The sequence below is a fragment of the Ziziphus jujuba genome, chromosome 8 (genome assembly GCF_031755915.1).
Source record: "Ziziphus jujuba cultivar Dongzao chromosome 8, ASM3175591v1".
Taxonomy (NCBI): Eukaryota; Viridiplantae; Streptophyta; class Magnoliopsida; order Rosales; family Rhamnaceae; genus Ziziphus; species Ziziphus jujuba.
This window is the reverse complement of record NC_083386.1, coordinates 16,422,554-16,438,527: the sequence shown is the minus strand read 5'-3', so window position 1 is coordinate 16,438,527 and position 15,974 is coordinate 16,422,554. Positions and strand designations below refer to the sequence as shown.

The following is a 15,974-nucleotide window of genomic DNA, read 5'->3' as shown; positions in this document are numbered from 1 at the left end:
GCATTGATGTTCTCTAATTTAGGAATCTATGATATGGTAAACTCCTCAAACTTCATGAGTAGCTCCTTTGCTTTAGTCAAGTATGCAGACATCCTTTCTCCATTGGCTTGGTACTCAGCTTTAATTTGGTTGATGACCAATTGGGAATTGCTAAAATATTTATAATCTTTTGGTCCCATGATAATGACCAATTGTAGTCTAGCTAATAATGCCTCATATTTCAATTAGTTGTTAGAGGCCAACACATACTCTAACTTCTCACAATTTGGCTCCAGAGTAGTCAATATCAACCTCCACTACCTTGTTCATTTAGTGATCCATCCACAAGCAAAGACTATAGCAATGGTGATTAACCATTTGATTCATCAATTGGTAGTCTATTGGGAAACTGATTTAACGTCGCTATAAAGTCGGCAACCTCTTGACCCTTGATGATGTTCCTTGTTCTGTACTGTATGTCAAACTTACTAAGCTTTACTGACCACATTATTAGTCTCCTGGTCTCTACAATATCTATCTCATTGGTTGATTGGTTGGCCTGAAAATACGGACTAAGCTTTTATTGCCGAAAGGACCAGTGCTAAGGCAAGTTTCTCCACTTTTGGGGATTTGGTCTTTGCATCAGCCAATGACTTACTAATGTGGTAGATTGGACGCTAAGTAATCCCATCCTCTCCAATTAATGTAGATCTCACTATAAGATAAAGTAATAAAGTCTCACCAAATAATGGTTTAGATAGAACGGTGGAGAATCAAGTAGTGCTTCGATTGTTAGAAGGCTTGTTCACTTTTGCTTTGTCTATTCAAACTTCGTTCCTCCTTTTAATGCTTTAAAAAAAAGGTAAGCACTTATACATAGCTTTAGAAATGAACCTATTAAGTGCTAGAACTCTCCCAGTTAACTGTTGTACTCCTTTGATAATCTGGGGTGATTCATCATAAGCACTGCCTTGATTTTATCTGAATTAGCCTCAATTCCTCATTGTTTGGCTATAAAGTGCAAGGAATTTGTTAGAAGCTGCTCCAAATGCATACTTCTTCTAGTTAGTTTTATCTGGTACGTTATCAATATCTCAAATGTCCCTTTTAGATATGCCTCATGATTCTTCCTCTTTTTACTCTTGACCTGCATGTCATCAACATAGATCTTCGAGGTCTTACCAATATGTCAGTGAAACATCTTGTTAACTAGTCTTTAATAAAGTGTTTCAATGTTCTTCAGTCTAAAGGCCATAACTATTTAACAGTATAAGTCTCTATCCATAACAAATAAGATCTTCGGTTGGTTCGATTCATGCATTTTTATCTAATTATAACTAGAAAAAGGAATCCATAAATGATAAAAGCCCATTACATGCAGCCATTAAACCAATTAGTTAATCCTTAGTAATGGAAAGTTGTCTTTTGGACAAGCTTTATTAAGATCTACAAAGTCAACATATATCCTCCATTACTAATGCCACATTGGATAACCACTCTAAATACTTGACTTCTTCAATGAAGACAAACTTCAGGAGCTCGTCAACCTTATTAAAAATTGTTCTATACCTTTCAACACTTAGAGTACACCTCTTATGTCTCACTAGCTTGTGGTAAGGATTAATATTAAGTCTATGACTATTATCTTAGGGTCATTATTAGATATATCCTAGCAAAAGCATCTCGATAGTGATATAGTAGTTCAATTAATCAAATCCTGGGTTCGAGACTAAGTGCAATAACAATATTGGCTTGATCTTGGTTGATTCATCAAGTACTAGTTCAATAGTGGCCTAATCTTCTATTGGCTTTATCTCTCTATCCATTGTCAGCTGCTAATGCTTCTCCTAATATGATTTGAAAAGACTTCATGACAGTCAATTTTGATTTTAGTGCTGAAGAATATAATTGTCTTAAGTCATACTGATCACAATGTATGACTCCAACACTACTCTCAGTGGGAAACTTCATCTTTAAATGGTATGTAGATGGGACAACTCTCATTAAATTTAATGTAAGGTGATTTATAATGATAATGTAAATAGAAAGGCAGTCAATGATCAAAAAATTTATCATTAGTGTTACTTGATTTGGATACTCATCAGTGGTCGTTGGAAGCTGTATATTTCCCTCTAACACAATATTTTCGCCTATGAAACCAATTAATGGTGTAATAGATAGCTTTAATGGTCTCTACTAATTCTTCTTCTACTGAATGTAGAATAGTATATTATATTCGCTAAACTACAAGTGTCAACCAAGATGAGGTGGACCTTATGATTAGCCACCAAGAACGGTGGACCTTATGAGGTGGACCTTTGGTACTTTCCTTAGTAAAGATGATGGAGCATGGTTCAGTCTTTCATTTGTTTAACTAGCCTCTAGGTCAAATAAATGAAGCAGTCCTCTGGAAACCAAGCTTGACAACCATCATACACCAATTTGAGTAACCACCACTTAGTCCTCCCAAGATGGTATGGATTTTTCTCCCATTTGACCTGGCTACATTCTTGTCCCCATGTTGCAGCTTTCCATGAGATGTCCATCGTTCACCACCATGATTCTAATTCCTTTCATCGCCACCACAAACTCACATAAGTAACACCTTCAGCTCAAATCCTCAATTTCATTTGTCAAGTATAACATTTATCAGTGGTATGACCGTGTTATAGAAGTAACAATACTTTCCTCTGTCTCTAGTTTGAGAATCTAATGCCATTTTATTAGGCCATCATAATATGTTCTAATTCTTAATTGTATCAATACTTGATCACGAATTGTATGTAATGGGTGTACTTTTCAAAAAAAGGTTTTAGTGCACATGGCAGTTTCTGATCAGACTATTAATTACTAGTCTTCTTCTTACTGTAATTTTGATTATGCTTCCCTTTCTTTTAATCACAAGTTTTTCTCAATTCTCCTTTCTTTACTCATTTGGCCTTGAACAACTCTTCTGCATTAATAAATCTTGGTGCTTTATTGAACAAGTCAAGAAAATTCCTTGGTGGATACTCAACCAATGACCAATGAAACCTCTCTGCACTAATACCTACCATCATGGCTACAAGTGTTATCTATCTACCCGTACTATTTAAGCATTGAATTGTGAAATATAGTCCATTAACAATTCCCCATGCTTTTGTTTGAATAAAAAGAGATTGATAGCTAATTTTTTAAGATTGATAGCAGATTTTTTAAGCGCTTTTTCTCCTACAAATTGATAGATGAACAATCAATTTAGTTGAGAAAATGAGCCAATAGATCTCGGTCTCAACTTTCTAAACCATTTGGTTGCTGCTTCAAACAATATAAGGAAAACACTCAACACATGTCTGAGTGGTCTACTTCATGAAGATCCATCAACTCACAGAAAGACTTTCTATGCTCAACTAGATCACCAGCACCATTATACATCGTAATTTGTGGTAGTTGACACTGGGATAGCAATGGTACGTGTAGAATATCCTTTGTGAATGCGGATTCTACTTCATCAACTTCTAGTTCATGTAGCCTACGAGCAACATTTAGTTTCAGGCTTCTAACCTGCTATTCCAGTTGTCTGAAATATTCCTCCATCTTATTTCAATAACCAACATTAATGGAAGAACTAACAATAGATCTTCAAAATCTTTCAGAACAATCACGATACTTTTCCTTTAGTTAATAATGTAGGTTCGATCTCGCCAGCCTTATTTGTGTTCAAGTTGATTGGATAGTAGTATGAGAGATCAGCAATTTCTCCCTGGTTGCATGGATCTCTGTCTCCCTTCTCATTTTGAATAGGAAGTGATTCTTCTTGATTATAATGGATTAGCTTAAGCAAAATTCTTACTTTCTGATTACAGTCTCTGATTTGGTTCTCTAGTTTGCAAACTGAGCAATATAACCAGCTTCTATGTTTTCTTGTCTCTAGCTGGTGGAAAGTTAGTACCCTTCGTTCTTTTTGTTGATGCCGTCAATTAAGCAAGAGATGAAAACGACTCTTTAGTGTTGGCGGGATTGCTCTTGGATTAAACACCATCATCAACATTCTCAACGTTTTGTTATGAGCTCATCATAGAAGCATATATGATCAGAGCAGCTCAGCTATTCTTCTAGTACAAATGCTGATGCAAAAAATTTGACCTCTGATATCTCCTTCAATTTGATTAATCATCGACCACCAATTCGTCGACTACTAGTTTATCTAACCAACTACTCGTCTATCTAGCCAACCATCACTCCATTAAACCAACCGCTATTTAATTGCTTGTTGTCATTATTGGACTGCTAACCTGCAATCAAAAATAGAGTTAAACACATGGGGGTACCTATTTGGTACCCGTCAAAGGCACTTCAACATTCAAGTCAAAAATCAATTATGGTGTCTAGTATAGAGATATTAGAGGAAATTTTGAGATCGTAACATTCTTGGAGAAATAAGAGCTATTTATAGGAGCGTCTAAACCTTCAAGATAAAAATACCATTTGAATTTGATTTTGTCAAATCCTAGTTTAAACCATGAGGAAACCATGAGATATTATTCGTTATCCTTAGATATCGTGTTATTCAAATAAATAGTAATTAATTTGAATATAAATCATATATGCTATCATTTGAATTTCAAACATACAAAAATTTCACTCAGTGACATCTGTGATATTGATAGCAGACGTCATATTCGGTTGCTGAGAGAGGAAATCCTAATAGAGTAGATGGACTAGTCCTTAGTCAAGTAGATGGGCTTAATTCCTAGTCTAGTAAACGAGGTCAATTCTTGGTCTATTTAACTGTCATCACCACTATTTATATTAATCTTGAAGATAAACAACTATGAGTGCACCATGTATCTTTCAACTTTTTTTTCCCACAACAATTTATTCCATTTTAGATGAGTTAGACATAAAGAGTTGGGATTACAGTGAGTGATGAAGAAATATTATTGGAGACTGATATTCTTATATAGATGGAGTGGAGGTCAATATTCCTCTTCCTTATTTATTATGCAGTAACTAAATTGGAATTGGGCAATACATAATATTATATGTTTACATGAAAATAATGCAAGAGCTTATCTATCTTTGCATATATTTAAATGCATGCAATATCATAAATGTTCAAATATATATTCAATTATGTCTATATATACAAATATTTTAATTTATGATTTTATCAGTATTCCACCTAGCAAGTGTATTACTCATCCATTTCTGCCATTTCGGATAATGAGTTAAAGTAGAGCGATGGGGGGTCGATTGGTGAAGAAATAATGGAGATTAATGTATTCTAGTAAAAATGGAGGTCAATCATGTTTTTCTTTTTTTTTTTAATAAAATTTCTTGTATTTAATATATGCATATATTGTAACGAATATTGGCCCTAATTGGTTATACATAATTGCATATATATGTATACATATAATATGGGATGGAAAATTCTCCTATCATGATATTATGATATTTTTCAATCAAAATTTTATTTACAGCCCTTAAATTGCTTCTAGGGTTGAAATATAAAATTAATTTTTAGATTTAAATGAGCCCAAATAGGTTGCCTTTTAGAGTTTTAGTATATTACCCAACTCATTTAAACAATTAACACATTTTTAAATCTCAGTCATTTAAAGGTTCATAAGAGAATTTTTAATGGAAAATCCATAAGGACATCCTAATGAAGATATTCTAATAAGAAACTAACTGAATATAGAATAAGGTTTAGATCCAGACAACTTGACATTTTTAAAATCAGGTTCTAAATCTTGACCATTGATTTATTACATTTAGATTGGGTCTTATCCTATATCAATTAGTCTCAAGCTAGGACGACTTTACTTTTTCAAACTTAGATCTCACACCTTGCCTATTAATTTTATCACTTTAATTTTATCACTTAGAGCTAAAAAGATGGTAAGCGTCGATTTAAATGTAACAAATCAATTATCAAGATTTAAGCCCTGATTTTGAAAACTCTTGAGTCTTATCCTTATATGTTTTTTTTTTTTTTTTGGGTAAATTATCCTTATATGTTAGTTTCATGTTAGACTACATAAATGTATATATATATATATATAATATTATATCTTAATCCCTTGAAGTTAATACTAATTACTATTTAATATCTCAAATTTTGAAAAAAAAAAATATATATATATATATATATATAAAATATTACATCTTAACCCCTTGAAGTTAATACTAATTACTAATTAATATCTCAAAATTTTAAAATTATAACTAATATTTCTAAAGAGATAAATAATTTTATTTTAAAAGATTTAAATAAAACAATAAAGAAAAAGATGATAACTTTTTGAAATTTAAAAGAAAATATAATAATTTCAAAACTAAAAAGATTAAATCGTATTTAAATATAATTTATATTTATAAAATTGATATAGAAAAATTTCTTTTACTTGATAAACAAAAGAAGAGGTTGGCTTCTTCGTCCTAACCACTACCACTATTATAATTATTAACTACGAGATTCCAGTTTTAGATTCCAATTTCCGAAATTAGTACAAGGCTAGAGTTTGATTTGAAAATTTTTAAGATACTAAGAGCAGATTCGGAGTACCACTATAAGTAACCACCAAATTTATTTATAAAATTTAAGATACAATATAGTAAATTCAAAATAATGTCAAATTAATTGTATCTTGATAAATGAATTTGGTAATTCCACTATTATTATATTATATTCTCATTCACGGTGCTACTACACTCCTTTAGAGACTAATTATAGCAAATATTAGATGCCAGAAAATAAAATTAACTGATGGAAGCCAAGAAGAATTAGTAAATGAAGAATGAATCGGAAAGTCATATATACAGAATGGAATAAAGAACCATCTAACAACCAAATTGGATAATATGTACAACGAATACAAAGCAGTGAAGCATCTCATTTACAGCAGCAGCGCAAAACCAAAATCCATATGCCACATTCTTTCTCCATAAGATGCAAAGCCTGGCGGTATTATCTGCCTCCACCATGGGTTCTGAAAGTAGGAAAACACTGAGGATTCCTCAAAGATCGAAAGTACGGTGCAATCTTCATCACCAATTCCACCATTTCTTCTTTTTCTTCTCATTCTCATATGGTGGAGGAAGCTCTTCATAAAATAAATAAATGAAAATTATTAAATGACTCATGATATTGCTATAAGTCCATCCTGCTAATTTGTTAGTTGTAAATACAAGAAAAAAAGAGACTAAAGCAGTTTATGCCAAAAACAAACATACGACCAGTGTGGACAAAATAACGTAGCATCAATACATTGCCCAACAATACTGTTATGTTTATATTATCATAAACTGTTGAGCTTCACTGAAAATTTTTATGGAAGCTTACAGAAACTTCTCTATCCCATCAAAACCTTTTACTATCAGTTTCCCTAATACTCAAAATACACCTCATATAAAACTTTATCATTAATGTTTCTCCTATGCAATTGGTGTATAAGGTGTTTTCAAATACTTTCATCCATACAAAATTTTTAACCGCTAAACATAGGACTGTCATGCTAGAATGGTTGGAATGTAACTAGGTTAAAAAATTAGTATTTACTTTCTTTGAGGCTGAGAGTCACCAAAGGCAATAAATCCTCCCATGGACTCCAAAATAGGAAAAGTTCTAGAGTAAAAGGAGGAACAGACCGTGGAAAACAAGGAGCAAGAATAAGACATGTATACATATTTAATGGCAAAAGACAAAACAGCTCTTTTTCATACATCACACACACAATTGTATTGACTAGTGTTTTTCCAGTCAAAGGACAAATGAGCCGCTGCAAGTTTGAGTCCGATATAACAAGCCTTTAAGGAAGCCAAGTCAAAGCTAAGCTAGCTAACACAAAACAATATCATACGGTTTAAGCAGATTGTTATAGTTCTTACTAACAGGCAATTGCATCATTTTATTTCTATTTTTGAAGTAAACATTACATATATTACATTCGCAATAGAAATTTGCTTACCTCCTTCTGGATAAATTGAATTGTAATGCACCTCAGCCCAAAAGCTCAGGAAAATAACTGCACAAACCACAAATCATCAATTTTGTTAACAATATATTCTCAAAATGCATAATACATATACATAATAATAATAATAATAATAATAATAAAATTATTAAAAGGACAACAGAAAAGGAAAAGGGTGGGGGGGTGTGGGGGGGAGGGGAGAGATAGCACATTGGGAATTGTCTCCTTAAATAATCTCTGTAAAGCAACAATTTTTATCAGATGAGTTGAAACAGTAAGGAAGCTAAAAAATCTGAAAGATGTTACATTTATAATTTATGAATGCTACAAATATCCTAACCCTAAAGCTAAATTCCACAACAAATTTTCTGAAATCAAATTAAATATTTAACAAATAGGCTTGACGCACAAGGTATAAAATATAGAAACCCATTGAGAAAGGTTAAAAGGCTCTGAATAATGAAAATCCGTTACACAACTGCTCTAACTTTTTGACCTAGAAGTGTGAATACCGCATGGTACAGAACTATATAAGAGTTTAATGCTACATTTCCTGATGATTACTAATGCATATCTCGATATCTCTGTCTCACCCACACATATAATATATGTAACCATTACCTGAAAACCTTTTTATAAAGATGGACAAAACATGCAGGCATAATCTCACATTTAATGGGCACTCCCAATGTCATTACTCCAAGAATGCAGTATGGTTCATGAGGTCAAACCAACCCACTTAGTGGAACCGGAGAACCCAGTTGTTAAATTAAGTAGGAAGCTACTAGCTAGAAGAAAGAACAAAGATTTCTTGCAGACAGGACAGGCAAGATGGATATGATATGCAAATTACTAAGGACTTCTCATGTTCCCACAGCAATCTACCCAGGTAGACCATTAAAATACCGGTGAAATGTGAAAGTTTGGGATGCAATTCAATCAGGCTGTCTAATTAGGCAAAGAATCAGAAGAGTAACACATTATAGCCAGGAAATTCACAACAAAACTATATATTATTCATATTTTACGCAACCATACTCAGATTTCAAAGATTTAAATAAATATTTTGCATGACATAATCCAGTATCTAGCACTCGCGACGATTATAACATTTAGACAAGATTATCATTTACTCAACAAGTTTCAAATTGATAAAAATAAAAAAGCTACTGCCATAAAACTTGCCTCTTTTGGACTTTTGAGTGTGTGGAAGGATCTCAATAGAACATGTATCTTTAAATGAGGTTATGACGAATATCTTGATTCCATACTGCAATCATATGATAGATATATCAGTCACCAGCTAAACAAAGTTTGACTTTAACATGTAACTATACCAATACATCCATCAATTAGTTCCTGAAGAATAACACATCTTAAGGTATAGCATACATATGTACATATATAGATGAAAATCGTATATGCACGTCCAACATAACAATCAGATAGCATGGCATACATGTACGTATGTACATGTCAACATATGTTTATGACAGCACCTAGTTTATGCAATTAATAAAAGAAAATTTCTCATTTATGCTTATGACAGCACTAGTTTATGCAATGAATAAGAGAATTTATCATATGAGTATGCCTTCTCGTTTACTTTTATTTCTTGGATCTATGACTTCATAATACAAAATGTGTTGACACCGTAAGTTTCGTCTCATAAATATTTGACAACTTTCCAATTTCAAAAACTGTGTTAGAGCGTGTTCTGCAATGTATTGATATACATAATTGGGTGGGGTCCACTGTTAAAGAGCATATGTTTTTGCGTTGATGGTAGCTTAACACGATATTACAACTAAAGTTGACAGTTGACTCTCTCATCTTGTGTTTGAATTTGGGACAAATGGTAACTTATGAGACAATAGTAATTTACTAACTCAGGAGTGAAATGCAATAGTAATTTACAAAAGATAAATTGGGAATTATAATGACGATGTATCATGTACAAACCCTCTTTTTATCTTCCCTTTTTTTGGTGTATAACGGATATCATGTCATTATGCATGTACAGTTATTATTTATTATTAGAATTTGAATTTGAACATGTTAAATTTTTTATAACACGCAAATTAATTGAATTTAAAATAAACTATATTTCTACAATTTAGTTTGTTTCTGAAGTACTATATTCATATATCTCTAAAAATACAACTAAGACTAATAGAATTACTGTGCCTAAATTATTTTATAATTTAGAAAAAGAAAAATATGACTTCTTGAGATACACCCATACCCGAATTCAAGCGACATAACAGAAATCACAAGTTCAATCTTTTTGAGCTTAGAATATGTAAATAAGCAGTGGAGACATGTTCTCATGACCAAAAAAAAAATCAAAGGAAAGAAAATGGAAAAATAGAAAGGTTAGAAAGTGTGATATACCGAATCTGCAGCAGCCTGCAACGTGACATGGTCACCCCATTCACCATTCCTATTTCATCCACATAGAAGAATATAAAAATGAAAAACATATAGGCCTTGGAATGAAATATGTGAGAGAGAGAGAGAGAGAGAGAGAGAGAGAGAGAGAGTATGTTCAGATACAGATTAATACTTGCTTATTTTCTTCAGATAGTCAACGTAGGCCATAGGAACATAACCTTCATACATCTCTGGATAACTCTTGAGCTGATGATCAGAGGAAGGACGTGATTCAAATGTTGAACAAGTTAAATAATGCCACATAAGAACATAAAATGAATAAAGAAAACCACTACCAAAGCACATATTAAATTATCAACCAACCTGTTTAACAACCAGTTCCCTTACAACACCATGGTAATCAGGAGAACGATAGAGCTGATCTGACAAAGCACGGAACTAGGAGGATATGAAACAAATCAGACACTCGCAAGGAAATAAAGAACTGGTTTATATTACAAATGATACCAAAAATCAAAAGTATAGCTATATGTCAGTTATTGTCAATAAAATATTAGATAACATGAGCTCCAAATGATTCATTACAACATCGTACTATCCTAAACTCAATAAAGGATCTCTTCTATATTATTATTTTGCACAACATTACAGGAATCAAGAAATATAATACGTCCATGAAACTACATAATACTTTAGTAGGGAATTATTGGGGAGAGAGAGAGAGAGAGAGAGAGCACTTTAACCAAAGTGATGTATTAGGACAAACAGGTAGACAGTAATACATAACTGTTATATGCAAGAACATAATACATTACATGCATTTTAACAGCACAAACAGGTAGACGGTAAAAACTACATCCAATCACATCAATTTTTTTATGAACACTTCTACATCTTTCTATATCATTTTAACCTTTATTTGTTCGAATAGGCAACACAAAAATGCTCTTTATCAGTCACAAAAACATGATAAAACTTTAATATGCATTATAGTTTACGCTACAAATATACAAAGGAAATTCAATGGGACAAACCTGACAGTTACCATCTCCTTGAACCTTATGCTCAACCACCTCATACAGCTGCAGTCTAGAAAAGAAAAGAGTTGTACTTTAATCATAAATATCAATTATTTTGAAAAGACAAGCATTAGCATCATCTAATATACAACATTTTAGATCAATTTGTATGCATAAGAATCAACCAAAAGAAAGAGGTGACATCATTGTTTCATCATTAAAAAACAAGTGGACAACCTATGTGTAATTGAATGCAATATCATGGTGACCCCGGTAAACAGAAGCACAGGTTGTAAACATACCATTATCAACCATTACACTACAATCTTGGATTAATGATAACAAAAAATATATCGAACTTTACTTTTTATCTTCCACTTAACCTCAAACATAGTATTAAAATCATTTGAACTACAAAAAGGTGAAATCAAAGACGCCAGCCAAGTCCTCTGGTCCCACATGTGAAAATTTTTTTAAATAACAAACCATAATGAACCCTTATTTTAATTCCTACACAAGATCAAACACCAAATAATTCTTTCCAGAACATAAACAAAATGAAAAAATGCAAATATTTTAGTGCTTTATTGCACTTGATGATCCAGATTTTCAAGTTCCCCCACAAGCAAAAAGAAAAAAATATCTAGTCGAAGTACAAGAATATATCTAGAAAGTTATTTAATTTGTTCAATATTTCTAAAGTGCTGTTAAGAACAAAATAAGTTTAGATACTGATGATAAATAACAAAACAGATTTTATTTTTAAAATAATAATAATAATTGTAAGTAGAGCTTTATCAATATAGAACTCTAAAGTCAATTCTGTCCACTGCAGAAGAATTATTCAAATTTGTAGTACTTCATTCGATATAATTAAAGGCCACTTAATAGTTAAAGATAATGAAGAGCATTTTATTTAATTTATATATAAATATATATATATATATATATAGATATCTTGATACTATATCCCAGGAGTTATACTACAGTCACATAGGTAAAATATATGATATTAAAGGGCAAAGTTAACACAAACCTTTCTAGAAGCCTCTCATGATCTGACAGCTCTTCATCGACTGTAGGTATTTTCTCATTTGTTTTGGGAACATGCTGCAAAGAAACATTTAAGTTAAGTGTCAATTCTGGGAGTCCATAGCCACATCATAAGCAATAACTAAACAAGACACGTGTATTTTTTGTACCCCAAGCTCCACCTAGTTTAAATTTAGAGAAATGCTCATTTGATCCAAAAAATCATGATACTGGATTCTTCTTTTTACCCACATGATCCGAAAAATTAGAATAGTGAAAACAACTAGCTGTACTTAGATATAGGGTTAATATCCTGTTTTATAGCAATTTAAAATTTTATGTCAAAAATCTCATAACGTTGTCTAAAATAATATTGTTTAGGTGCTTTAGTTATACAAGGGCCACACACCGCTTCTAAGTCCCCTTGTAAATGCTGCTTTTGCATCATGAATTTATAGCTTAGCATACCCACAATCACTTCATGAACTTCAATTTTCATTTTATAACTTAGCAAAACAAAAACAAGTGAGAAATACAAAGAAGTTAAGGGTGAGAAAATGATCAAAACAAGTAACTTCGAAAACTCAATTCAAAATGAGATTACCATAACATGACTTCATAACTAAAATCACTACTTGTCCAAAGAAAGAAATGTAAAAAAAAAAAAAAAAAAAGATCTCACCAATCTGCCGACAGATTAGTTCAGATAATACATATGTACATATAGAATTTTGTTCTAGATGGCTATAAAGCTTAAATTATTGTGGGCTACAACAGCTTGGCACATCCTTAAACTGGGGCAAATAGGAGATGCAACAAAATAACAGTTATTTTATCTCAAATTATTCCTGGCCCCACCCGTGATATCATTTATACTCCTCTTTAGACCAGCATAATGTGAGCTTTGTAGTCACTAGTGCATTAAATCAGAAATACATATATATATATATATATAGTAGGAATTATCCAGGATCCTAGAAGTTAATAACTTATGGGAACATTTTTTGGTATGAACCGTGGAAATTATTAACATACAAGATCCTGGATAGGGGAATTACCCTATATATGTTTGAACTTATCAGATCATAGACATATGAAAAATATGTTCTTCTATCATAAAATGGTGGTAAAGTAATTTCAACAGCAAATATACTTACAGGGGCAGGAACCATTGTATTCAGTCTTCTCCCAACTTCACCATCAAGAGGAGATTCATCAGCTATGTCCAATAACCAGCCTTCCCCATTCCCAGAGTTCCCCACGGGGTAAGTATGTGTAAAGAGAGTTCCCATGTCATCCCCTGCTTCTTCATTTATCCATTTACAAGAATCATTCGCCTCCTCTTGACTTTTTGTATAATCGAATGCTACATTCTCCTTATCTATGTGATCATCCGAGTACCCTAGTCTACCATAACCATCTTCTGTCTTCCAATCATCCCCATGCCCTACACATGGTTGGCATTCTGTTAAAATAACTAAATGCATAGAGATAGGTCAAAATGCTGTACATGAATATTAATAGTTGAAGTGAATGAAAACCGAAAATCTCAATTACTAAATTCAACTACCAGAATCACCGTGTCTTTTTGAAGGGCCAAGCCAATCCTGTGCAAGAATCGATGCTTGCAAGTTCTCTTCCCCGAGATTAGGACATCCAGAAGCCTCTGCCTTAGCAAGTCTTGACAGCTCTTCTTGATAAGCTTTAGCTATAACCTCATCATTCTCTACATTAAAAGGCTCAATATAACCTTCTCTAACGTATTCCACTCTACTCAAATCTGCATCATATTGAGTAACCATATTGCCAAAGGTATCATTCGACAGAGTGCAAACATCTAACAGATGTAGATTCCATCGAACAACATCGGGGTCTAGGTCGTATGCTGTCATTGGTTTGCATAACATTTAAAGAAACTTCCTGTCCCCTACGCTCAAAAATTACAATAACTGAAAAAGAACAAGCAACGAGTCAGAGTAGCGTAAACACATATCAACTCAAGCTCGAATTTCATAAATTTCATACAGCTGTACAAATTCATACAACTTATTGCCTTGAGAATTATGTAGCATATCAACTAGAAATCCTGCTATTCACGCACACGCACACACATACATATATATATATATATATATATATATTCCGAATTTCACAACATCTTAGAAACATTCTATGCTATCAACCATACTCTAAACTTCCATATTTCAAGCTATCCACTTCCAAAATCCCAAAAATAAATAGATAACACATAAAACACAGAACAAATTACAAAAGAAGCCAATTTAATTAAGAAAAAATTTATTTAAAAAAAAAAAACAAAAATGGGATTTCGCTAAAAAGTATCAGTATCTAACAATTTGAAACAAAAACATAAAACTCAAAACCCTAATCACGGTCCATCTAACTTTACAAACTATTCGGCAAAAAAAAAGAAAAAAAAAAAGAAATGAAAAGTAACCACGAAATTCGGAGCTTACCGAGAGAAAAGGAATGGAATCAAAATACGGATTCCAATATTAATCAAAACTGGAATGCAGAAACTGTGAAGCAAAAAGAAGCGTGACTGGGTAAGATAACCTAAAAGGGCTAAAAAGAAGCCAAACAAACTACAGAGAGAGAAAGAGAGAGAGAGAGAGAGAGAGAGAGAGTTTAGGCGCCAGTGGTTAAACGTCGAGCAAGTTGGGGGTTACGGAAAGAATATAGAGAAGAAAGGAAAGAATAAAAAATAAAAGAGAAAGCTATTGAAACTGGAATGTTTGAAACTTGGTGCAAAGTTGCCGTCTAAATAGGCGTAGTTTTGTTGAAAATCGCCGCTGTGAAATCTAAACTGAAACCGAAACCGCCTCGCCAATGCTGACGTGGAAACCTTGTTTCAATGTACATATTAAAAAAATAAAATAAATAAATAAATAAATAAGAAAGTGGATTAGGTGTCTTCCAAGGATCATGCTACGGTGCTGGCGCCACCTGCAATGGCCGGTTGGCTATGGGCGTATGGCCCAACAATTTGTTTTTTTACTTCTTATACTTTAATTTTTTGTAATTTTGATTTTTACAATTAGCCCTTTAAAATTCATAATCTCAATTTGTTTATTCAATAATTTCAATCATATGAAATGATTAATCAATTAATTAACCATGTTAATTTTAAAATGATTCATCGCTTTTTGCCCTTTTTACTTTGACCTAAAACGATTATTTTATTAAAATTTAAATAATAAATATTATTAGTTATATATATTTTTATTAAATACTCTCAATTATATTAAATTATTATAAACAAGTATGTTAATTTTCAAATAAATAATTAATTATAGTCATGTTATCCATTTTTATGGTCATGTTATCAAAATTATGATTTTCTTATAAAAATTGTGATCATATTATTTAGTTTGTAGTATGTTACAAAATTTGTAACCATGTTATGAAAGTTGCGATATTGTTACAAAAATTATGATTATTTTATTAGTTGGTGACTTGTTATACATTTTATGATCGTGTGATAAGTTATGATCTTGTTATGAAAGTTATGGTTATTATACATAGTTTGTAATTGCATTGAATTAAACCAAATGCTCCACCGTTTCTG

At 32.2% G+C, this 15,974-nt stretch overlaps 1 protein-coding gene across 6 annotated transcripts; it reads right to left on the bottom strand.

The window, feature by feature from the left end:
- Positions 1 to 6,758: 6,758 nt before the first annotated feature.
- LOC107413715 (OVARIAN TUMOR DOMAIN-containing deubiquitinating enzyme 9) lies at positions 6,759 to 15,247 on the bottom strand. 6 transcript variants are annotated; one of them, XR_007239747.2, is made up of 11 exons: positions 14,863 to 15,247; positions 13,956 to 14,334; positions 13,543 to 13,862; positions 12,390 to 12,463; positions 11,369 to 11,423; positions 10,698 to 10,772; positions 10,511 to 10,580; positions 10,335 to 10,383; positions 9,126 to 9,210; positions 7,935 to 7,991; positions 6,759 to 7,070 (listed from the first exon to the last, which is right to left on the bottom strand). XR_007239747.2 is itself a non-coding variant. In XM_016021740.4 (11 exons), the coding sequence occupies exons 2-11, from the start codon at positions 14,290 to 14,292 to the stop codon at positions 7,015 to 7,017; spliced, it is 1,182 nt and encodes a 393-aa protein (XP_015877226.1). In that variant the 5' UTR covers positions 14,293 to 14,334; positions 14,863 to 15,245; the 3' UTR covers positions 6,759 to 7,014. The 6 variants fall into 6 exon arrangements, 5 of the variants coding, with proteins under 5 accessions (XP_015877226.1, XP_048326324.1, XP_015877227.1 ...); XM_016021740.4 differs by having other exon boundaries at positions 10,507 to 10,580; positions 14,863 to 15,245; XM_048470367.2 differs by having other exon boundaries at positions 10,507 to 10,580; positions 13,543 to 13,850; positions 14,863 to 15,245.
- Positions 15,248 to 15,974: the final 727 nt, after the last annotated feature.

Coding starts and splice junctions, on each gene's coding strand:
- LOC107413715 (XM_016021740.4), bottom strand. CDS start 14,292: ATGTTATGCAAACCAATGACAGCATACGACCTAGACCCCGATGTTGTT. Junction 12,464..13,542: donor ATACAATGGTTCCTGCCCCT/GTAAGTATATTT, acceptor GTTTCTTTGCAG/CATGTTCCCAAAACAAATGA. Junction 10,384..10,506: donor TATCTGAAGAAAATAAGCAA/GTATTAATCTGT, acceptor TGGATGAAATAG/GAATGGTGAATGGGGTGACC.